Here is a 26,615-nt window from a genome sequence, read left to right as displayed (position 1 = left end):
ATGTCCTATGCTTTTACATATCTGGTCATGGCTTATCCCAGGCAATCTATGCTGTATACTATACTGTCTTTAAAAGTTTAATAACCTTAAAAAATTCGCATATAATAGCATTTATGGTACAGTATTAACATCACTTTCACTGAATGTATATTAATACCAAAACAGCAGTTCAACTCCTTTTATATTTTTATGTAACAACAGTGAATTAACATTTTCTTTTTTTTTTCTTTTTCAAAATAATGTCACACTACCATATAACAACCACTCTAATACTGCCACACCAGTTTATTTAGATGCTTCTCGGAATGGCCAATACAGTTGATGATCTGGGTTTCTTAACAAAGGACAATGCACAATGAAGAGGTTTCAAATTGTACTCAAATACAGATCATTGTTCAGTTGGTCCACAGGTGATTTCTTTTCCAAGTTTTTGAGGTATTCTTTACTATCCCAAACTTTTGCAGCTGCATTTTCTCACACTCAAAACATCACGCTGCAACAAACACTTTTAGAAATGTTATAATTATGTGCCTTTGCGAAATTCTGACAGTGTTCATCATTGAAATAATGTTTAGATTATGTACAATTATTTTTTTCCCTTTTCACAGACTTCATTGTTCATCTTCTGGCTCCCTCCATTGTTCATTTGCCCATTCAGGCAACTTTGTTTCAAACTGCCAACCAGGACCCTGAAAGCAAGAATACATGATTTCATATACAGTATATGAAAAAAAAAAACAGGATATGTGAAGCTTTAAAGGTAAGAAAACTGTTATATATTGTTTGGTAGAATTTATGAGCAACAAGGAAATGCCCTGTTTTTTTTTTTCTAAATATTTTAGAGAAAAAAAATGAAAAATTTTTTGTTTTTAGATTTTATTGTAAAGAAAAATAATGACAAATTACAGTTATCTCATGGACATACAACAAAGGGCACCCAGAAGTGACTAACCTCTGCCAAAGCAGTTAGTATGGTTACTCAAATATGTACTTTGTGTCACACTTTTTTTTTTTTTTTTTTTTTTTTTTTTACTAATACAGGAAATTGTAGTTTTCCTGTTAAATACATGATAGTAGCAAAACGATAAAAAAATCCAGGATCTAAATACAGTGGTAAAACCAGAATGTAACCAAGTGTTCAATGAATTAAAGGAATCTTAAAAAAAATATTAGAAATCCATTCATAAGTTTCCTGGTAATCCTGCCCGTGTCCAAAGGAACTAAGAAGATAACTAGTTTAGCTGAGGAAAAGACTGTTCAATTATTTGATTTTCTATAAGCAGCAACTTTCTAGGCATATACATTATACCAAAGAGTATACTTACACAGTATTTAAGAGCATGTAGATACATAACCAAATCTTTTGGTTTTGGATCACGATACCTCACTTTACACTCATAACAATGTTCATCAACCGTCATAAGGCGAGCTTGGTAACTATAGTCTCTTGCTCCTTCACTTGTTTGTGTACCTGCAGATACAACATTAGTAGAGTCATTTCCAACCAACCCACTGTTGCAACCTGAAATGTTGAGAACAAATTAGGGTGGAATTCCACTTTGACAATCTAGTTGGTCAATTAATTTAGTTTGTGGCAAGTCAGTTTCATATATGAGAGAAGTGTGATAAAATGGTTTTATAAAAATATATTTGTAAAAATTGCAGTTTTCATTTTTATAATATAACTTGGTTCATCATCATCATGCTCAGCACTGTTGCCAACTGCAGTGCTATCACTGTCTCTCTTTAATTCTCAGTATTATTTCATGCCATTTCTTTTACTTTGTGTTCTGCCAACTACTGCCTTCAGTTCCCAAAGGCAGCCACCATATATTCTTGCCTTGTATACAGAAGAGAAACAGTATAGCTAAAACTGGCTGTTCAATCATGCATGCCTTTGACCCATGAGTAGATACCTCCTAATTTTTTTTGTGTCTGTGTTGTCAGTGCTATATTGAATAGCTCCCCTGCTTTGCTTTGGTTTGGTTTTTGGAATATTCTTCATTTAAATTTGATTTCAATTAATTTCATCCTGAAATTACCTCCAGTTTCTGTAGTACAAGTCCATTAGTATAGCATCTGTTAGTCTGGTAATCCCAGTTGTACAGCAGTTTGGTCAAAAAGTCCCATTCCTTACTATTTGCGACATTGAAAAAATAACCACATTACACATCTCCAATAGCTTAAGTTTTGCAGTAAGCATAGTTGTGGAATATATTTCCATTTGGATGTATAATGTTAGGCATTAAGTTTTATTTTAAACTGACCATATGAATATTGTGTAAAGAAATTTTGCAATGTTAGAGACAGCATTTCACCAATTTATTCTAAATTTTGACCAAAATCACTTGTATATACAGTATTATAGTGTAATAAAGTAATAATGATTTAATATTTAACTTAATTTTCAAATGTTAATAACAGATAATATATACAGTACTGCATCAGTGGTGCATTGAATTTTGAATTTGATAAGTAATAATTTATTGTTTACAGGACAATCTAAAATTCTTTGGATATTAGTAAAGAAAAAAAAATGTAAAGAAACTTTATGTCAACAACATGCAGTCAACTTTCAAGCTTTAATGTACTCATAATATTTGGTGCTATTTAATTCCCAAAATATTTTATTATGTACTTCCCTGTAAGGTTTGAGTTGAGATTTTCTAGGTGCTCTGCAGTTTGGTTAGGTTATACTAACATAAAAATACATGTAGCCTTAGCAACTGTTTTAAACATAAAACACTATTATAATTGACAAATTTATAAAGTAATTTGTATTTTTTTTAACATACCCTCAATCTTTACACATAGGATTTACTCTCAGCGCAAGCTGGAGCTGGCCGTTTTAACTTAAAACAAGGTGGATATTGGTAGTTGGATCTTAAAAATAAACACAAATAGAAAAGTGATGATTTATTTATTTATATAGATTTTGTAAAATGACCAAAAATACTGTGATTAACAAGATCTAATGTTAAATGTCTTATGCACTATACTGTACCTGCCAACTTAATATTACAGCTGTTTAATCTTTTAAAATTATTTTTTACCCCCAAAATGAAGGTTGTTCCCACACGTGTACAAACCTTTGTCTTTACCTAGGGGATTTACTTTCAGCACAAGCTGGAGCTGGTGGTTTAACTAAAAACAAGGTGGATATTAGGAGTTGGCTACCGATGGAAGGGGAATGTCCCCACCATCCAGTTGGTACGTATTCACTTTTGCCTTTTAGCCACGTCTGAGACAGACGTGTCTCTTTTGCAGTCTGATGTTCGACTTACATAATTGTTAATTATTCCTTTGTTTTTTAATGTAATTTTTTAATTATCCTTTTGTTTTTAATGTAATTTTTTTTTAGACATTTTGCAACAATTTATATTCTGTTGCATTTTGTTATTTTTGCTCTTTCTTGCTGCATAATTATTCCTACACAGTTATGCTACTTAGTTATCAACTCATTTTAGCCTCTGAGCCTTTCTTTTTAATTCCCTCTCTAACTTGGTTTTGCCTTTTGATATAATGCAAACCCAGCTTGGTCTTAGACTTGGTGTTTGTTCTGTAATATCATTTTTCTATTATGCACCCAAAGAGAGGGAAGCCTGGCTCTTGCCATCAACCATTCTATTTTTAGAAGTCTTCTCAACCTCATTTTACCAAACATCCGTATTCTACATCTTTTTTTCTGTTTGTTCTGAAGTTTTTTCTCTGTGAACAAAGAGTTTTTCTTTCGACTACACAATTACTTGAAATTTAATGTTTTAAGTCTTTCAGATGATGTAGAACTCAAGAGGCATTGAGACAGAGGAGGGTTCTCTTGCTACGGTGTGGTGATTTCATAACCTGTTGTATGAGACCTCTGCTTGCCTTCCAGCATGGACTCCCCCTCTCCCCTGACATGAGGAAGAAGCGGAAATTGATGCTGCAAGTTTCTGATTCTGGCAAGTCGTCGACAGAGTTTCCGATTCCGGCAAGTCATTTCCAAGACCAGTAGCTGTTCTGTCTACGAATCTTGCACTGTCTCGGTGTGTGTGTTTCTATGCTCCCTCCCCTCGTTCCTGTTTTGAAGGATGAGAAGTCCTGGGAAGCTTTCCTTGATGAAGTTTCTGCGCCTCCCTCCCTCTTTTCATTGTCGTATGCTGTATTGTAGTTTCTCCATCTTCTTTCCTACCTTTCAAGAGACAACGGGTGGAAGAATACATAGTGACTAGAGGAAGACGACGCCATCGAAGTGATAGCCAATGAGCCGAGTTCAGCCCGTCGATTTTGATGTAGTTGCGTGTGCTTCTTTGCTGTGCATCATAGCTTCAAGAGCTGCTTCATTCCCCCGCCCACCTTTCGATGTTGGATTTGCACAAGTCGGGCCTTCTCCTTAGTCTTTTGCTGTAAGCCACAATTGTGTCTTCCCCGGACGTTCCTCTCCATCCGTGTGTCTGCTGTCAGTGATGCTCCCGCCCAGATCATCATCTTTCCCCTTCCTTTCGTTTCCTTCGGGACACAGACGAGCTTATCTTCAGTGCCAGAGTAGTTCCTAGTACTTGGACTTCTCTTCCCTGCACTTTTCCTTCGAGAACATTTCCTGGTTGCCATTTTCAGTGATGCTGCTGCAGTTTTCTGGACGTCTAAACTGAAGATACGCTCTCCAAGGAAGGAAGACTTTGCATCCGTGCAATGTTGCACGACCATGTTTTTTGCTGCATGTTGTACAAGGAGGAAGAGAGAGGCCCTGGGTAAGCAGATGTAGCCTTGCCCTTGCCAAACCATTGCACTGCCATGACTTTTTTGATGTTGCTGCAGTTTACCAAAGGTCCTTAGCCAAAGACTCGCTCTCCAAAGACGAAGATACACAATTGTGCAGATGTTGCACTACTGTGTCCTTTCTATAGTTGTTGCATGCCTAGATACTTGTTTTAGCTGTTTTCTTACCTCCCCTGTCTATGGACACAGACTTAGAGATTCTTCTACTTAGCCTGAGTGAGTGGCAAGATGGATATTTCTTCATTCCTTCACATTTCCGTTCGGGAACATTGCCACAGCAGGGCACGCGAGGGACCATGCCTCAATCCACGTTCACATGGAAGTTTAGAGAGAATGAGATGGCTCTTCTGAGAGTTTTTCCCTTGTTCATGTGAAGGTTTCATAGTGGATGGATCGCTCTTCAGAGAACGTTTCCGGCCACAATGATTGCGTGGATGGTTCTCTTTCTCTTGGTTATTGAGGGTTATGTCTTTGCTCTTAATTCTGCATGGCCTTGATTTACTATATAACAGAAATATTTCTGATCTTTCATACCACTTCAGTAAATATATCCCTTTTAGTTTTTGTGAAACCTTCAAGATAAGACTTGTTACTTCTGAACATCCTATTTGATCACATCACAAGCCTGTGTTAGATGCGCATCACTTTTAGATTTGACTATAAGACTTTTTTTTCTTGCCTTGGCCTCTGATAATTGTCAGAGAGAATGCTCTTTTGGGAAAGGTTTCCTGGTTTAATGACTGGTCCAAAGTTGCAGATTTGGCTTTCATTTTGATACCTTTACTATTCCTACTCTACCCTTACTGTGAAAGTCTGTTAGTCCTTCTCTGTCTTTTCTGTTTTGTGCATGTGCATCAGGATTGGGCTGTAGCCAAGAATTCCATTTCTTATTAGCTATGACAAGTTCTAGCTAAGTTTATTTTATGGAAGACGAGAAGCTCCTCTCAAGATTATAGCCCCCTTAAGCCCATGTCCTTTATTTCACTCTGGCTTTTAAGTACTATTTGGAGCTTTCTTCCATTATTAGATGTTGCAATGCACCTGGCATTGTCTAACCACCCATTATTAGATGTTGCAATGCACCTGGCGTTGTCTAACCACCTTTACCATAAGTGGTGTCTCTTCTGTGTAATGGGTTTATATTCTTTGAGTCCTATTGTCACAGCAAGCCATGTATTTTCACCTCATCTCTCATCTTCCTGTTCCTCTTAATTTATTCCTCAGCTATCTGGCCTTTTGGAGGTGTATAATTTCCAGATGTACCCTGTGCTGGATGAGTGTCCTTTGGGTTTTTCTTCCACTGCAGACCCATTACTTGTAAGTGCTCCTTTTCCTTGCCCTTGTTAATTCCCCTTGATTTCTTAGGAGTAAACTTCTTACAGCTTCACCATCCAAGAAACCCTTGATTTCCTAAGACTAGACTTCTCACAGTTCATTTTCCTTTCTTGGCTTCACCCAGAGATGATTCAGGCCATTTTTTTTATTAAGGAGGTTTTAGTAACAATGTTTTTGCAATAAAACTAATTTTTATAGAAACCCATCAATCATAAAATCCAGTGCTCCCTCTTCAGATGGAATTTGGCACTGATTTATGAATATTATTATTAATTCACACCCCCCGTGCATCTGATTTCTAACCCCGTCTCTTACGATGCTCCTGATTGGCCATTGATCAGCCAGTCACAGGGCTGGAAACTAGTCAGTCTCTTCCAGCCGTCACCGAGTCAACATCTACGCTGCGACCTCTCCTCACGAAATATATCTTTCAAAAGTTATAATTCATTACACCTCAATTTTACCTGAAGAAAAGTAGTGTTTCTCAATTTCATCACTAAACATCGTCAAGCCAGTGATTTAAGAATTATAATGAAATATGAATTATGTACTTCAATAAACTTAATGGTAAAATATGTATAGTGAAATAAACATGAATTTTTGATATAAAATATATTCGTTCATCCCTTACATGACATTGCAGTGCATTTATCATTTATCGTCTTATGTTTCATACAGTATCGTAGCTTAAATATCATAGATGACAATGCTACCAAAAAATTATAGGTAGGGCTATCAATATGAAAATAACATGCAAAAGATTAAGAATATTAAAATGAGCGGGGATGTGCGCAGACAATAGCCTTACATTTGTCACTATATATATTTTAGCATTAAGTTTACTGAAGTACATAATTCATATATCATTATAATCCTTAAATCATTGGCTTGACAATGTTTAGTGATGAAATTGCGAAACACTACTTTTCTTCGGGTAAAACTGAGGTGAAATGAAAGTTATAACTTTTGAAAGACATTTCATGAGGAGAGGTCGCAGCGTAGATGTTGACTCAGTGACAGCTGGAAGAGACTGACTAGTTTCCAGCCCTGTGACTGGCTGATCAATGGCCAATCAGGAGCGTTGTAGGAGACGGGGTTAGCTATCAGATGCACAGGTGGTGTGAATTAATTATAGTACAGTATCCACGAAGATCTAATCAAGAGCTGGAATAATTTTCTTTGAAATATTTTCCTCATGTAATTGGATGTGTTCTAAACACTGAAATGCTATTGTAAAATTAAATGATTTGTATAAAAATGATTCAACTGTAAAAACAAAGTTATAAACTGTATAGGTTCCCCCTTTGCAAGTAAATGTCTAAACTTGAGATGCCATTTATACTTTAGCAGTTTTCAGAACTACAAAGACAGTGCAGAAACTCAAATTTAAGAGATGTCAAGCCCCAAGCCAGTATGTGAAATATCTCGATATGGAATTTTACAAGAAAAAATTTTACAAAGATTGTTTTGATAATACTAATACTGTATTCAGACTATTCTGTTTTATGGTTATACGACAAATATATTTTTTCTTTCAAATTTATTCTTAATTAATTTTTTAACCTTCTATCCCTCTGGCAATTGGCAGAGGGATAGAAGGTTAAAAAATTAATTAAGAATAAATTTGAAAGAAAAAATATATGGGAGACTTTTTTTCAAAGATATTCAAATACATTCCCAAAATCTGACATGTAATTTGGAAACTGTAATAAAAAATTAAATTTCCAAAATGAGTTCTCTCAACAGAATAGTCCCAGTACCTTTAAGATGATGATGGGTAAGAGTAATACAAATTGTAATACAATAAAAAAACAATTAATCTATGAACAATCGTATAAAGAGTAGGGAGGTGGTGAAGATGCTAGCTAGAAGGAATATAAATGTTATGTACAGTAGGTAAGATATGTAGAAACAAGAATAAAACATTCAGTAATGTAATGATTCAAGAAACAAATTCTGGGAGTAATGGTGAGACAACAGTGTGCAGTACGCATGCTGATCCCGGTAAGGAAGAATAAATAAGGGATAATGATTAAAATGATCTTGGAAAATAAGTTCATATATGTGTTTTCAATGTATCTAAAGATAGAAAGAATTTTGGGAAAGGTTATTGGGTACAATGACAGATGCACCACAGACAGCCATAAGGATAAATAAATAGGACACCTGGGTGGGAATGTAGGAACTGACCAAGTTGGCTTTATTACATGATCTGGTGGCAAGAGTAAAGAGGTAAGTATAAACCTGAATGCAGTTGCAAGGTGGTTATGGATGATCAAGAATTTAATTATTCAGCAGTAAATCTGAATTATTAAAATTAAAAGCTTCAATATAGCAAGTACATAAATCAGTACTAAAAAAATGTAGGACAAAAAGTATATAAATATTTACAGTGGAGAGAGAAATGAGTTAAAAGTATATAAAAGGTTTTAGTTGACAAGACAGATACAGTACTATTCTGTAATGGAATGATGGATGCAGTTCTTAGAAAATCTACTAAATGAATAGAATGCAAAATGAACTGACTTTATGTGACATTTTATGTGGTTTAAACCCTCGAGACGATGAAAGGTGGGAAAACTACAGAATCAACAGGAATAAAAAGCAGTGTACTAAAATCAGGTCAAGAACCAGCCACTGATGAAATAAAAAGAAACGTGAAAACACGATAAAATACGAGTTGCAACCAAAGGTATGTTTGAAGAGGTATTATTACAAAATGGCATGATTCACAGGTGGAGTGCACTTAGATCATAAGACTAATGAAGCAGCATCAGGAACATCAGGAAGATGTGGTAACCAGGGGTATTGAAAATGAGTAGAAAACCAAGACTCAGATTGTTTGGATAAATGTTAAGGGGTTAAGAACATTAAAAAATATCTGAAACAGAAGTAAGAAGGTCTGGAATAACGTGGAGATGGGGCACAGATGAGGGGTTAAAGTAGCTAAGATGACAGTGGAGAGAACTCGTTTCACATCTGCCTAGAAAATGGAACATCTGGCAAAAAAAATGTTAACGATAACTTTGAAATGGAATTTTTTTCTAGTAAAATGTAAAGTAACCTATCCCTTTTAAATGAAACTGCGAAAAAAGAAAATTTTAGAAACCTGCAAGATTATTTGCCACATCACTAAACTCGCTTTTTTAGCATTTTATGTGACATATGCCAAGGGGCAAAATATAACTTCACCTCAATTATATTTTCCAAGATACTTATAAAACAACTGTACTAGCCACAACAAAGTTAAGCTTTGAAATAAAGCAAAAAATGTGTCCAAATGATCAAACAGGTGTTTTGTCATTTATTCTGGTTTAATAATCACTTTTAGTGTAAGAGCAATGGGGCATATTCTGAATTCCCATGCCAACCTCTTTCTGCAGTGCTTTCACAAGACTAAATGACATGCGAAAAGTATATGAAAACAAAGAGGTATTCAATGGTTTTCAGTCATAATCTTTAATTTAGTCATCTTGGGAAGATAACTAAGTCACACTTCACATTCCTATACTTTATAATATTCAAACATACTGTGAAATCACTTACCATTTAAGGTCTTTGGAGCTAACATTTCTGTTCCAATCATAGATGACTGAATTTCTGGGGTGTGGGTATTGACAGGCTTCAGGGAAGAATAGCCTGATGATGCAATCAGGGCTGGTGGTGAGGTGACACGGGGTGCATCAATTCCAACAGGCGATTTTTCTTTAGGACTTGGGGTATTGCGTTGTGAGCCTCCTAAAATATAATGTTACGATATCAAGGTATTTATAATTTTTAACCAAAGATTTACTTTTATACTGTATAATCAAGATGACAATCATTTTTATATGAATGTATGGCAGACATGGACAAATCAATGTTATTGTGGTATGCACTGTAGAACACTCCATGTATGAAAGGCGTAGTGTTTGTATCCACGGAACAAATAACAATTATATAAGGATATCACATAAGGATATCCCTTTTTAAAGCATCCTCTCAAGCATGCTGAACTGATTTGTTGACACTTCTTAAGTTCAAATTGGCTGAAAATGCTTTTTTTTTTATTGATAGGGTCACAAGTCTCATTTCACAGCTTGTTTTATCCTATTTGTCATTATTTTTCAAATAGTTTATTCTTACCTCTTGAATGCTAATGTTAAGTTTTGGAAATAAATCAATTACAGAAATTTTGTTAGAATCTCCATCATTTTCAATTAACCCAGTTATGAAATTTCTGAAAAATTTAATAATCTTTGGGCCAGACCTGTGAAAGCTAATTAACTCACTAGCTTGGCTAAGCTATTTAATACTGCAGTAATACCATTGTACTGGGCTACTTTTCCCGTTGAAGACCCTGGGTTTGTAGCATTCTACTTTTCCAACCAGAGATGCAGTGTGGCTAGAAACCCCTTCTTGATTATTAAATGTACAAAAATCCATGGACTGTCTTTATCATCTTAGGGAATGAAACCAGATGAAAGTTTCTACAAGGACATTTTTTTTTTATATTAAGTTTCCTCTTGATCAACTGAATACCTGACATTCTAGTTTGTTACGGTTACGGTTTTGCTGCCCATCTGCTACTCAATGATTGGGGGTGGGGGAGTTGGCACTGATTCTGGGTTTCAGTATTTAGCTTTCACCAATCCAAGGAATAAATGTAGATTACTATCTTCCTTGACAAACCCAGAGAACCTATCTTCTCTAAGACAATGGCTGGCATTTGTCTCGTCTACAGCATGAAAAGATTTTTTTTCCTGCCACTGTTGGTATTGAGTTAATTAGGAACCCCCTCTCTAGCCTACACCCAGGATTATCAATCCCCCACTAACCAACCATGAGTGGACAGCATAACTGCAATAAACTTGAATGGTTAAGTATTCAGATGATCAAGCAGGAATCTGAAACATACAATCTATTCTTGTATTGATTTTGATATAATTCATTCCCTCTTGCCTCTTTTAATAAAAAAAAAAATTCAAATGCCTATTCTTCCTACACCAGTTCATGCACAGAGAGAGAGAGACAAGGGCTATTAGGTACAAGACTAATGAACTGGGTTAGTTTGATGTTATATAAATTATATTTTACAATACAGGCTTCTCAAGTTACCTGACAGTAAGCTGGTGTTGTTTTTAAAATAAGTTATTGTGATACAGTAATATTGTAATAATGTATGTACTGACCAAATGCACTAGTTTGTGGGAAATCACCCATAGCTACAAACTGCAACAAATTTATCAAATGCGATACCTATCTAAAGTCAAAATTTTGACAATTATTAGTCTTTTCCTCAATTCTTGTCATTCTTTTATCAAATGGCTCCCCTTACATTTTAGGAAGACAAAGGTAACTGTACAAGCCCATGACCTTTGGTCCTGGATTTATGAAAATGTGAAAATGTTTCTAATTCAGCAATCCTGAAATACCATGAGGCTACTGACCCTTCAAGCAATCCCACTTCATCTTTCTACTACAATTCCCTACTGTATTTTGATAATATTGTATCTTGTTCTTGTTTCCTTAAAAATGAAAATTAACAGCAAATATATGAGAAAATCTGATATGTCCAATAATCATCAAAACTTAAAATAGACTATTTGATAGTAACAGACTATAACAAACACCTCAAAAAACCCATTTTTGTACCCCTAACTATTACACCCTCTACATTTATAATGCAGTAAATTTAATGTTAATACATCAATCACTTACCTTCCTCATCATTGTCAGTCTTGTCACGACCCTTGAACATTGAGTACTCTGCATCCCCATCCATTCCTAACCAGTTTTCTGCATTGTGAATTTTTATTAGGTCTTGAATTAGTTGTTCATCTGTTTTTCCCACAATACCACCTTTTCCTTTTTTCGGTCCAAACACCATGTGGTTGTAGAGAGGATCATTTACAATTGGGAAGCCTGGAAATAAGCTTGTATTTAGTATAAAACATTCTTAGACTAAAAGGCATACTTTCTATTACTTTAAAACTTCAATTTGCAAAATACAGTAAACCCCCGTATTCGCATTCTCACGGTTCGCGGACTCACGCATTCGCGGGTTTCTCTGTGGAACATATCTAGCCATTTTTCGCAGAAAATTTGCCCATTCGCGGTATTTTTCACCGAGAAATATTCACTAATTAATGTATTTTCATATAATTTTCATGAATAAATGCACTTTTTGTGATAAAACTATTAAAATACTCAGGTAAAAGCATTTTTACAGGGTTTTTCTTGGTTTAAGCTATCAAAATGGGCAGTTCTAAGTGTTTTTAGAGGGGTTTTAAGCATTCGCGGATTTGACCTATTCACGGGGGGGGGTGTGGGATGCATCCCCCGCGAATACGGGGGGTTCACTGTATATTGATTATTTAGTTTCACCTACTTTACTTTTGCTTGCCTAAAGATAAATACACTACAGTATTATAGGTTTTAAAACAGCATTTCACTGGAGGCAAAACCTCGTTTAACTCTTAAAAATTCTGCCTTGCTGCTAACAAAATCATATCTTGATTTGTCAATATGGTAGCAGCATATTTACAACTAAAATCAACTGATTTTGCAATTTGTAAAATGTAAAGTCCTTAGGACTATCTATCAACAATCTTTGACACATTCTCCCTCATTTGCTGGCTTGGCAGTGACACAAAAATTGTGTAACGTGCTGAATGACTCTACCCTAAGAATAATGTCTTTGAAAACTCTCAGTTTTTGGTTATACCACTTCTTAATGTTTCACACATATTACAGATGAATAATGATTTGTTTCCATAGCAATAATGCTTCCAATAAAGGCTTTGACTATACAGGATGGTAAATCCCCACTTGAAAATCTAATGTTCCTGTATACAGCATGTTAATCTCAAATCACTACTTCAAATTTTTTCTGATTTTCTTCAATACTGATGAGGATAATTTTCACAAAATTTAATACTGTGTAATGGGATTGTAGGTTTAAAATTTGCACTAAGAGTGAATATGTATTGATCCAGTAGCAGTACATCATAACCCCTAAACATCCCAAACCCTAGTTAGTTAGTTAGTTAGTTAGTTATAAGTGATTTGTTTAACCAGACCTCTGAACTCTTTTAGGGTTCTTCTCGGGCTGGAACCCTAGCACATTACAGACATGTTAAACTGAAAACTATATTTGCTCTGGGCATTTAAATGGATGAAATAACTCGTAACAAGAATTCTTCCCAATAATTTTCTTTGTGCGATAAAGTAGCCATTCAACCGATTAGTGCTTTATATTATGTTACAGTAAACACTACCACCCACATTCCTAACGAGCTTATGTTACACATTTTTTCTTTTGCAAGCTATTGGCATATAACCATAACCAAAGAAAATAAACACAAACAATACCTAAGTATTGGAGATGGACTCGAATCTGATGCATGCGACCTGTGTGAGGTCGGCATAATACTACAGATGTTTTCCCATTATATGATAGACGCTGGAACTCTGTGCGGCACTCTTTTCCAGTTGGGGAGACTTTACAGACTCCAATCTTGTAACTCACAACCTCAATAGGTTCGTTGCATTCAATGTGTTCCCTGTGGAATGTCAAAAGTAAAATATAGTATTCTGTATGTACAAATTTTGCAACAAATTTTTTTCTGTAAGCATAACATACTGAAACAACAGTAAGATTAAAAGACAAATAACATATTGCCCAAGTAAAATTACAGTTTCGTAGAGAATTTTCGTGTAATACCAAAACACAATGGTAAAGATTAGAAACTGAACCATAGCCACAATTTTTCTGGCAATATCAAATACTTATCTAGATTTTTTTTCATTAAGGCAACAGTTTCTAGAATCAAACAAAGCTTAGGGTAAGGCTGAGATGCCACTGTTGATTATGGTCCTAAAGAATTAAGTAAAGTTCTCCATTAAAATTAGCTATCAATAGCTTTATTATTATTATTACTCAGAACAGGAACCCTATTCATATGGAACAAGCCCAGCTAATTTTCAATGAATAAAAGGGAGAGTCTATTTTTCTTTGGGCTCAGTACTGTAGAGGAGATTATTACTTTACACCACAAGTCTTTTGATAGAATAATTGTAAAATTTGTATAGTGAAAGAAGGTACCTGTCTTAATATACAAAAATATAATTATAATACAGCACATAAGATTGTGCATTATGTATTCTGCCTTTCCGCTACACTTTACATGTACAGTACTGTTATTCACTTGGTTGTAGACTATTATTCATGTGTACTATACTGTATACTTTATACTATATATATGCAGTATTAGTCATCACAGACAGAAAAATGACCATTATTTCTTAAATTTACTAAATTTTTTTTTATTTCCTAGATATTTTTAGTGACCAAAATCTCTTGTAATAAAAAAATCTGTACTCATAATTTTCCAGCTTCTCTAAGGCATGATGTGTATATACTGTATATAATAATATATACACTCCTCATCATCATCATTAATATTTTTACATAAGTTTTCCTTCTAAGGAGTTCACCTTGCAACAGGTAAACTCCATTCTCTTGTGTTGTGTATTTTCAGTCTGATCCAGGTCCTCTTATATGGTCCTCCTCCATGATATTCTGAGTCCTCTTACCAACCTTTGCCTTGCTGCTTCAGTATCTAATACTTTTCCGACTAACTGCTCCTCTTCTCACATGACATGCTCAAATTAGCTAACATTTTGAGATACACATATTTTACTTGTAAAATTATGGAAAGTGAGATTTTCATATACACAGTATACAAGTGTGGGATGCCATGTTGTAATTTTTGGAACCAAAGTCTACAAGTGACTTTAACTTTAATATTTTGTAGCAGACAAAGCTGTTTTGCATAAACCTTAAATTTATAACATAGGTTGAACATGCCACAGAAGTGAAACTTCTTTTAGAGGAGTAAATTTTGGCTCCCAGTACACTTGGCAATAGTTAACAATATTTCCAGGAATGCCATTACATGGAGAACTAATTTCTCTAATCAGACTTAAAGCATGAGCTCAGTAGATTAAGTCAATGCAAATATAATGCCTTATCATAAAGAACCTTACTTTAAAGTTCTAATCTTCTATTACATAATTATATGAGTCGCATATTGACCAAAGGCTGATGATTTGTTGTGGAGACCTAGTTGACCAAACTCCTCTGAATACTGATTATAGTTCCTCAGCCTTCAAAAAAATCAGTGACTTAATAATACTATTGTAAATCTTCAGCAAATAATATAATAACCAAGAGACTATTTTCCTGTCATTTGTTTTGTCAGTCCAAACAATTATAGGATCAATTTTCCAAGTGAAATGTCAACCAAGGACCAATACAGTGCCTAGCCTTTTCACCTGCATGAAACATTTCAAAATACTGACATAAAGGATGGAGTTCTAGAGTTACGATGTTAACTGAAATACTTCTAGTTCTGCTTTGAAGAACATCTCTGCCAATCATGTCCTCCCTTACATATCAAATTACATGATAATCACTTATCCTAATACTGTATTGCCCCTTGCAAAATGCACTCAAGTTATTCTTTGGTGTTCAGGCTCAATCCTAAATCCCTCCTTTGATTTTGAGAATATGTGTGAATGAGAAGCCTATATCCAGTCAAGTTTGGTGCCTCAAAGACGGTATCTCTCTATTCTTCTTGCTTCTACTTTCCCATTAAATTTTGGCAATACTGTATGTTAGAAAATGTTAAAATCCTCTAAATTTATTTTGAAATTCTAAACAACTCATATGACTAAATCTTTCTAAACAGTTAGGAGATTTATTTTATTTCACCAAAATTAGCTTCTTTTGTCAGTAAAGCTTTATATTGGCCTTATCCTTTAATAACTAGAAAACTAATTGCACTTTTAGGGGTGCTCCTTTTTTTCTGACAGCCCTTCTCTAGATTTTTTTGCCTTTTCCATGACATAGTGCCTGACAATTTCTTTCTTATAAGTAATATTTCTGGCACCCTTCTGCTGAGCTGAAGGTCCCTCCTCTTCTCTAACAGCCACACAGCACTCCTTTACCAAGTGGACATTAGCAACTTTCTGGCTTGTTTTTTCTTTGTCAACATACTAAAAAAATTCTTTCTTGTTTAAGTTCTTTCTGATTTGTAGTGTAACTTTTCCTCTTTTAATATATGATAGGCAGGTCTATCACTTCATTTTGGGGTTTCTGTCAGTTTTGCATAAATTTTTTGCAGCACTTATGTATAAATGTTAACTTGACATTTTCTCCCCTACTATTCTGGTTACTGGCACATTTTCCTATTTAGTAGTGTTGCACAATTATCAATATTCAAATTTGTTTTCTTCCCTTTAATTGCTTTTCCAATTGAAGCTATACCTCTGTTTTAAATACTCAATCACTGTTGGCTTCTGTTTAACAATAAAGTACAACATATTTAAAAAATATACATGAAATATCCCAAAATACTACAGTAATACTAATGCATAACACTTTCCTGGGAAATTTAAGGTATCAAAGTCCACAATACATTGTAAGTCATATGTACCAAATGAATCACTGGATACTTTATACAGTACTGATTCTTTGTACAGTATAGTATCACACTTGACTACTATACACTGTAGAAAAAATTGCAAAATCTTTTAATTCTGAGAGAATCTAGTATAAAATATGTAATACTCTATGAAAAATTATGTAATAAATTACATACAAGTGTTAAAGAATGACACAGTAATGCAAAAAAAACAAAAGGACATGTTACTTTAACTGCACACAGGTTAAAACCATTATGCACTTTCTATGATCTTTCCATTTATCTTATTATATCTGTGATTCTGAATAATTAGAATGTTATTTTCTTTTTCTTATTTGTTCCATTACAGAACACCATTTTACCTATCACTGGGAAGAAAAGTCATTTGGTTTTCAAATAAGGTTTGCACTGAAATTAAATGCAGTGTAAAGTCTTCGAAAATGTTGGGTTTTCAGAATATGAGTAATCCAAGCTAGCAGTTAAAATGGATATTACTGTACATGCAATACTGGGCTAAATAGAATGCTTTTCCAACTATATTCTATAAATTTGGTTAGGGTCACAGTATCTGCATCAAGCACTTAAAGAAATTTTACTATGCAACAAGTAACTGTTACTGGGTACATAAAACTAAATAACTCGTCAATAAAAATGAAAGAGTTGTTCACAAAGTAAATAACTGCATAACCTGGTAAGTACAATATCTTAACCACCCTTCTTAACAGGTTCATGCTGCAGTCAACATGCATTACTGAGTCAATAATGACACAAGAGCATTGTATTGGAAACCAAAAGTAATTTAGAACAAAATGTATCAGTTTCATACCTGGGGAATTCTCCTTCTACCCGACACACATACTCCTTTGTCACTTGTCGAGTTCGTATCTGCTGTTCCATTTCACGGGCCTTTTTAGGTGTTCGTCCAAACAGCAAAAGGCCTAAAGGAAACTTTTGTACTTAGATATAAGAAGTACATAATATAAGAACCAATATTTGGGCAGGGCAGCAATGATTGCATCTACCCGATGAAGTACTCTCATGAAATATTCCTTAAAGTATTGTACTAGATTTATTTGGACTCATTATAGGCAAGGCAAATTTATGATAAATGTGCATACCAACAGTTTTTATCATACACTTAACTATGAATGTGATGAGCTGTTTGTTTCTGGGGTCATAACAGTGGCAACAAAAAGACAATCTACTCTCTTTAACACCAAAAAAATACACTAAGAGAATGTACTATTAACTGGAAAGGGACCTTTCACCTTTCTTGGTTAAGGAAAATAGTCACTTTTACTCTAACAATTTAAGTCCTGGCTGTTCATAACAATTTTAACTTGTCAGATACACAATAACCTAAATGCAATAATTCCAGTGCTTGCAGAAATATGTGTACTCTTCAGTCATTGAGGAACTTAATGACTACTGGTGAGAATAAGTCACTTGTGCAAGGAATTCATGAAGATAACTGTATGGCATATCATTAGCTACAGAACAGGACTCTTAATTCAATGTCTTTCCTGTATATGGCAAATAATGTCTACATTCTATAACTCCAAACAGAGATGAATTTTATTTGGAGTTACACAAAATATATATATATATATATATATATATATATATATATATATATATATATATATATATATATATATATATATATATATATATATATATATAAAATTACATACATAGTAAGTAGCAGATACTGATTTTCCAAAGGAAAACAAGGAATAAGTAACTTTTTTTTTTCCTCTAACCTATCATCTCAGTACCAAGGCTGTCTTTGAATTATAGTATTGTGGTCACAACACATTCTTGAATGATTATTTAGTAATGATAGCAGTATTGATATTTTTCCATGACAGTAACCAGGTGATTGTTGGAGGCAATGTTAAAAAAATGTATAAGTAACAAAGCTACGGCAAATGGATACCTGTGGTAAAATAGTATAAGTAACATGGTATTATATTGTACTGAAATGGGTATTGACTAACTTCAACATAATTTTCAAGTCAAACACACAAAAACTAATATACTGTAGTACTAAGAACCTCATTCATGAGATGACACAGAGTTAAAAATTTTAGTGAACAAGTCAAGCACTGGTGCTTATTTCATTGTTCAAGCCTGTCTGTATGTACTAAGCTCTTAATGCAAAGGTAATACCAACCTGTCCACTGCATTTTTCAAACTTTGGGGACATCTGAAAAGATGAATACAGTACACCCAATTCTCGCTTAACGACATAGGTGCCAAAGAACAGATTATATGAAAATTATTGTCATGAAAAAATCAGAGTACCCTAAGCCTGCCCTGACTACAGTACATGGAATTTACCCTTTAACCTGCCAAACTGAATTTCTCTTATCCTTTATGAAGCAGATTATTTGAGAGTTTACTTAACCTACCATACTGGATTTCTTATACTGTATCCTTAAAGAAGTAGACTTTAAAAAATAATATAATTTACAATATATATTTTTAAACTTTACCCTAGCTTAATACCATTGCATACCTTCTAGCTTATGCAAAGAAAATCTATACTACCCTAACCTAGGATATCCTAACTAGCACAGCTCTACAGAATCCATGTGAACATAGTGTACTGTCTTTACCATGAATTCTTATTATGGATTCTTTTTCCTTTTTTTAAAGACTTATGCTGTAAACTGTTTTTGGTACTCACATAACTTTACCTGTATACTTCAACAATAACAATGTGTGGATGCCTTTCAGAAGATTCTATGCTAGCCTATTCATCTAAACAAACTCTATACAGATGTCTTGTTCTCTTGTATAAATAAGTTTGTAGTTAAAGTAGTGTCAGATTTTTCTTTGATATTAAACTTGTTACATGAATGATTAAGTTCCCTTTTCATATGCATCATACTGTACAGTATATGGAGTTTACGTGCTAAGATATGTTTACATGGACAATGGATAAGTATATTGACTACAACTAAAAACATATTTTGTTTACCTTCCATAAAAAAGGATTTCTAACTGCTTAGTTAAAAATGAGTAATGTGTATATCCAGATATTTCCAAGTACTGTATATATTTTTTTAATGCAAATGCTAGTGCTGACAATAACAATTTAATACTGTAAATGAAAAAATGTATCAACATGTAGAATGCTTAAAGAACACACTGAATTAAATTGCCTTTATGTTATGATTCTTGACTCACTCTTGATTCAAGTTTTATATAAATTGTACAATTCAAATGTTGGTTTATTTTGTCCAAAAATAAAAATAAAATAGTACAAAATCATATTTTATAATAACGCAGTACAGTACAAGATGAATCTGATATACTATAACCTTCAACTGATAACTTTTCAGCATCTTAGGACCAGCATTACTTGTCTCTCACTTGTTTTTGTTACTACATTCTTGAACTGTAACATTTACAAGACATGGAGAAGATAAACTGAAGAAGAACAAATACTGTACTGAAACATCTTAATCAGTAATATTGTACAGAAGGAAATACAGTACTGATTTTTTTCTTTGATGTAAAAAAAGATGTACTATTCCATTTTTATGTTGTTTTGTCCAGAGTATGGGGAAGAGAGCAAGAAGTAAAGTACTTTAATTACTATAACTGTATTAAGTGATTTCATGAAAGAGCAATGACAATAAAAAAATACTTTACTTTGCTGTATACAGTATGTGGATTGGAAAAAGAAATTATAGAAATGAGCATTAACACTCAAAAAACACATAAGAAACTAAAGCATTGTTACAAAGGCAAAGCCTCAATTCTGGTTCTGAACCTGCCAGGTTTGCACCATAAATATATGATATACTGCAGTTGTACTGTAGTAAGTTGTTGCTAAGAAATATAATTAAACAAGACAGTCACTGAGAACTGGGTGTATTACCATGTTGTAACTAATTTGAAAATTGTTATTGCCTACGTGTCCAGCATAAGAAACTTAGACAATATTTGTTGAATGAGACAATCACCTAATAAATATTATGTACTGTGATGAAAGCAAGGTTAACAGGAAATACTACCTTGAAAAATGAAATAAACTCTATGAAGAGATATCAGGTACAGTAACATAGTTCCTTTACAAAATCGGTCTCCATTACATTGGGAAAACAAATTTAACTGTGATATATCACATACAAAACATTAAAGCAAGTTGGAAATGCTTTTGAAAACAACAAAATAAGAATAGCTTTAGAATATAACTCAAACAGAAAGATCATAAAGATTGTAAAACTATGTAAGACAGTCCTGCAGAACAAGAGGTACTGGAACTTTATATGCAATGATCATAAAGCTTGCCAAACGATACTGTTACAGCACTGCTATTCGTTGAGAATGAAATAACATTTTGATTATATATGCATCTGAGTTTCTAAAGAAATCTACACATGGAATTATTAATCAACATGAAACTTAAACACTTACTGTATCTGCAACATACTACAATTTCTAGATATGTAATATTCAGGACAATTCATCCACAGCCTTAAAGTTAACAACTTGAATAAGTCCTACACCATTCATGAACATATATGCGGTTGCTACACAAATACCCATAAAAGGAAATAACTACAGTATTAAGCTTTATTGTCCATTGTAACTGGTTTAAAGAGACAGAGAATTAAGACTGATCACACAGTCAAGATGGTCACCATATACCATGGAAGTTGCAATAGAATTACATAAAACTTGATACCCAGATACCATAAACTTCAAAACACCACAAACAGCAATTGCATTTGAATACTGTATTCAAGTTATTCTCATAAGATAATTATGGATATTTCTGAGACTTTTCTCTTCTGAAATCAATCTAAAGAGGAATTATCAGCTGTGGAAATTTTTACATGTATTGTGATTTTCAATATGTTAGCCATTTTAAAATTCACTACTTTTCACTGTAAATAGTCTGGATACTTTGCCTGATAGTGCATTCAGTGTTTCAGTTCCATTATGAAAACCCATTTAAATAATCCTCAAAAGCTGGCTTTGAATTGGAGCAGGTATTGTCAACCATGATGTATTTCACTTGTTTTTTTTTTCCTCTTTTCCTTAGATGGCTCAAATATAAAATTTTCATGGATCCATCAGCAAATCCTGCCAGTGATTTTATCTCAAGCATGAAATTATTTCCCTGAAGGTATTCCAGCACAAAAAGAAACTATGCAAAAGTTTCTAAATTTTTCTAATATCTCTTGTGGTGCCAATTTTATTTTTATAAACCAATGAGAACAAATAGCAGATCTGCAAACCATCTGATACCCCTTTCATAGTTACTATTTTTACTTATACTAAAAAGTACACAAATAAACTTTAAAAAATGATACTTTGGGATGATATCCACAAACTATCCAATGAGAACAATTAACGGATCTGCAAAACATTTGATAAAACTTCCATTGTTACTTTTTTACATAAACAAAAAGTATACACAAATATGCTTACAAGAATAATACTTGCAGATGATATCCATAAAACTATCTCCTACTATGGTTTCACTCAATATAAAATATATTCAGGTTTCCATAGATTTAGGACATCTTAGTTAAATAAAGGATATTTAACAAATTAAACGCAAGTGAAATTAACATGGAGATTCTAAAACCGTAGTCCATCACAGTAATTAAATATCAAAACTCAATTTAAAATGTCAAAATCTTAATGTACCTTTACAGAATAGTAATAGTAATTTTTTTTTTAAATAAAGTATATTCATATCTCAAGAAACAATACCATTTACCATTTAAAACAATGAAATTTACCATTTCCAAAAAACAATCTCAGACACTTGCTAATCTAGAATTTGTTCTGAAGTTTGGGATACCTGAAACAAGTTAATGTATTTCTATTGTACACCTGTTTAACACATATCTGAAAAGAACATGCAAAGATAATAGTCTAGGACTTTAGTATATGGATCTAAACCAGTACCATTAAACAAGGTGCCATACTTGCTTTACTTGTAATATAAGTGCTCTTTTGGCCATATTAAAGATTAACAAGCAAAATTTCAACCTCTAACCATTGACAGAATCCTGCTGAAAATATCAAAAGCTATCAGTTCAGTATTGAGTAACTATCCAACTCGTATAGAAATTTAAAAAAAGGATCTAGGAAGATAACAAAATAATGAAAATTAGTATATGTAGTCTTACAATAATGTTGGATGATGGCAAAATCTATCCTAAAATATAAAGGAAATGGTGATTAGCTTGAGTATTAAACTAAATTAACCCCTATGTGTATGTTTATAAAAACAAACAATATTATATATGTATATATATTTAGATGATACACATGCTATATTTCCTAGATGGCTGATGAATGGAAGTAACATGACACACTGTGGAATAAAATAGAGTAGGAAAGTGTCCATATGTGAATTGTTTGACAGGATATTATCCTATAAAATTTAGCATATTTTGTTTTATGGGTTATGTATACAGACACATTTAAAAGAACTATGTGAATATGTATGAAAATGGTAAATACAACCTCGTGAATTTGATGACAGTGTGCCACACTTTTTTAGTACATCACAAATCACTAAGTCTAGGCTCAATCTTGGGCCAGGTTAAGCGATGCATTTAATTTTGGTGCTGGAAACATCTAAGTCTACAGGATAAAACTTTACAACATACAAAGACAATTAGGAGGGAGGTTTTATTACCTGCTTTTCTATACTGTACAGAACTTAGGTGTCTGGTCAAAACTAAAGGTAAGGGATTGATAAAAGATCTCCTATGATCCCTGAGCAAGAAAAGCTTATAAGTGATGGGCAAGGGAGCAATGGCTATTGGGATGTGTGGGATGGGATGGTGGTGGTGGTGGTGGTGGTGGTGGTGGTGGTGGTGGTGGTGCTCTAGGTGTGGTAATGATAAAGGGATATAGGTAGGTTGGCAGGTTGGCAATGAGATGCAATGGTATTTTAGGGAAGATACACAGTAAGGAAGCAAGGACAGGGGATGCCAACTTACCGCTCGTGAGTCTATCGAGGCGGTGGATGGTTCTGAGGTTCTTGAGATTGTACTCCTTGGCCAGGATGAAGACGACAGTGTTGTGTCGATAGCGGCCGCACGGGTGGACCTGGACGCGAGGACAACAACAGTCACCACCATCAGTGTGTGTAAGAAGGGGGGAGGGCAAGGAGGAGGCCGAGAGCCACAGCAGGCGACAGCCCGCGGGCACGTCAACACCAGCCTCAGGGACTTAGGCTACCATTCTCTTAACAGTCATTACACACACAAAACATCAGTTTGAAAATAATAATACAGACATTAAAGGATTATCAGTAAACCTGTAATAGGCAGTGAAGCAGGTTGACTAAGAAAAAACAGTATATAAATTAACCCACGATTTCTTCGCGTGCCTGATTCACCACTTATGCTTTCTAACCAGTAAAGAATGGTAGCCTATGACTGCCATGCTGTGGTGTATATAGAGAACCAGCTCTCTCACCAGTCTTACTTATGGGGAGGTGGCAGTGTCACAACCAAAATACTGGCGGGTAAGAACCTTTAGTTGTTAAAGCCTGGTTATCATAATTCAAAGCCTCATTTTCCAAGAGATTAAATAGTTGCTCCTGAACTTATAGGAAAATTGCTACATTATCTAACCAATTTTGTAATGTGATTTATATCTAAGACTATATTAGTTTATCTCCAGGAAAACTCAGCTACAGTGAATGTGTTTGTAAAGCCAATCTCCACCAGTTGGAGGGTTCTAGGAAGTCACTGATTGGAATGTGAAGATTTGAAGAATCCTCTGAGTAAATTATCAGGGATACTGAACACTCAAACTGATCAAGAGCTCTTTCTAAACACAGTCAGTGATTTGAAAGTTTATTTTCAACTCGGGGGTGCTATGAGGTGTATTGTCACAGCTCTTACAGCTGAAGTAAACCTTGTTGTGGTGCTAGGGTAGGCATCACCAAATATAAAAGTAGTCTCAAATCTTAATGTCATGTCAAAATTAAATTCATGTTAAAGTCTTTCATATAATTTAAAATAAAAAATATTGCAATTCTTCATAATCTTATATTTTCTGCAGAAGTTTTCCCTGCCTATTGCTCTACACATATATCATTATTTCACTGACTTGGTCTTTGTTACATATCACTTAAAAACAATCTTAAATGTTATATAATCTGAAGTGTATTGATTTCTATATTTTGTTATGTACGACTTTTTCTCCCTATGCCTCCATCTCAGACTTAATATCAACCCTATGCCTCCATCTCAGACTAAATACTGACACAGACTATCAAAAATAAATATTGCTTGTTTAACCATGTGGTCTCTAGGCACACGGTGGCTAAAAGTGTGTAGAGGCCTCAGTAAACGTAAGTAAAACCCACACTGTGTAGGTGCCATAACAGACCAACCTTCACTGCCCTTATCCAAGAATTAATCATAACACTGCTTATCCAAGAATTAATCAGAACCCTGCATCAAATTGCGGAATGATTAAGAGCAACTTCAGTCTGAAACTTATCATCTAGAGTCATTCTACAATTTTATAATTTCCTGTAAAAAGCCTACTAAAATGCATGCAATAATTCTTGATGTCCGCTGTTCATTTTTAGTTAGGACATTTAGTTCATATTTATAGTCATCACTTTTGGAAGATACATGAAGTACACCAAAAGGGCATTTTGGGTCTGTGATATTGTTAGCCTGCCTCTCAAGTGGGCTTTGTCCATAATTCTTGTAAGATATGTCAGCAGACTAATGTGTAATGATGTTAGTCATTTGCATCTTGCCATGATATGATCTTACACTCAATGTAGCCCTCATTCTATCATTAAGGGATTCCTCTGCTGAAACAGTCAATTTTTATCCACCTATATACTTTCACCCACCAAAAATCATCTTACTTTCTGCAAACACCATCTGACATCAATGCATCTCCCTAAATTTCTCAAAGACTGCTACAAAATCTGATGTTATCACCACAATGAAGTTCCAAAGGCTACCAAAAGTTCACAATAACCATAGTATCAAAACATCATCAGTCCCTAAACGGGATGGATTTAAACGTGTCATTCCCTTGCATGTTTCCGTCAAATGTAAGCCACCATAAGGAAGCTGAAGATATATGACACTATTTTCTCCATATTTATTTTGTTTGTGAACTACATAGGCCACATTAAAATAAATGTTTCCTTCATTTATCTTTCAAGTCTTATCTTACTTTTCCTGGATAAGTTTCCTAGGAATTGCTTCCTTTATTAATATAGCACAGAGTAAAAGGATTGCTTTCTAGAAAAGATATGAAACTAAACAATTGTAATATAGAAAGTTACTGAATTAACAAGACTATATCAATTCAAAAGAAAATGTTTGAGTGAATAATACTAATACATATCCACAACCTTAAAAAACCCCGTAGGGTGGCAGCGCCATTACTGCACCTCATGTGGTGCACTGTAGGCATTACTTAAGGTTCTTTGCAACGTGCCTTCAGCCCCTAGCTGCAACCCTTTCGTACCTCCTTTCATATTCTCTTTCGTCCATCTTACTCTCCACCCTCTCCTAACAACTGATTCATAGTACAACTGCGAGGTTTTCCTCCTGTTACACCTTTCAAACCTTTTACTGTCAATTTCCATTTCAGTGCTGAATGACCTCATACATCCCAGTGCTTGGCCTTTGGCCTAAATTCTATACTGAATTCAATTCAATTCAATCCCCAACCTAAAATGACACAAAGTGAAATTTACTTTTATTCAAGGATGAAAGCCCATGAGCATAAGAAAACATTAAGACCATCAATGAGGAAACACCCCTTCAGTAAAAAAATTATACCCACACAGTGGAAGGTCTAAAGTACTGACCTGTTACTGGTATTTGCAAAATAATTGTTACAGTATCTGGCACCAAGTGTTCAGACCATTAAACCATTAAACAAGCAGCATCAATTATTATCTAGCCTGTGCCAACCTTTAACCTAAATGGTTAGGATTATGTAAAACACGGATTTGCAAAAATCAACAAATATCCTCTAAGACAGTCTATCACAACACTGAGACAGTACAGCATACCACTT

At 34.2% G+C, this 26,615-nt stretch overlaps 1 protein-coding gene across 5 annotated transcripts in view; it reads right to left on the bottom strand.

The window, feature by feature from the left end:
* Positions 1 to 211: 211 nt before the first annotated feature.
* Positions 212 to 26,615, bottom strand: part of LOC136840144 (pseudouridylate synthase RPUSD2-like) — a 1,228,991-nt gene continuing 1,202,587 nt past the window's right edge. For 4 of the 5 annotated variants that reach the window (XM_067106574.1, XM_067106570.1, XM_067106571.1 and 1 more), the window contains 7 exons: positions 23,546 to 23,654; positions 17,389 to 17,500; positions 13,447 to 13,637; positions 11,794 to 11,997; positions 9,640 to 9,831; positions 1,326 to 1,522; positions 212 to 689 (listed from right to left, as the gene is read on the bottom strand). In XM_067106574.1, the coding sequence (XP_066962675.1) occupies positions 612 to 689; positions 1,326 to 1,522; positions 9,640 to 9,831; positions 11,794 to 11,997; positions 13,447 to 13,637; positions 17,389 to 17,500; positions 23,546 to 23,654 (1,083 nt within the window). In that variant the 3' untranslated portion in view covers positions 212 to 611. The remainder of the gene's footprint in view (positions 690 to 1,325; positions 1,523 to 9,639; positions 9,832 to 11,793; positions 11,998 to 13,446; positions 13,638 to 17,388; positions 17,501 to 23,545; positions 23,655 to 26,615) is intronic. The other variant, XM_067106573.1, reaches the window with a different exon arrangement.

The sequence above is a fragment of the Macrobrachium rosenbergii genome, chromosome 7 (assembly GCF_040412425.1).
Source record: "Macrobrachium rosenbergii isolate ZJJX-2024 chromosome 7, ASM4041242v1, whole genome shotgun sequence".
NCBI lineage: Eukaryota > Metazoa > Arthropoda > Malacostraca > Decapoda > Palaemonidae > Macrobrachium > Macrobrachium rosenbergii.
Note: the sequence above shows the minus strand (reverse complement) of the source record. Positions and strands in the feature narration are given on the sequence as shown.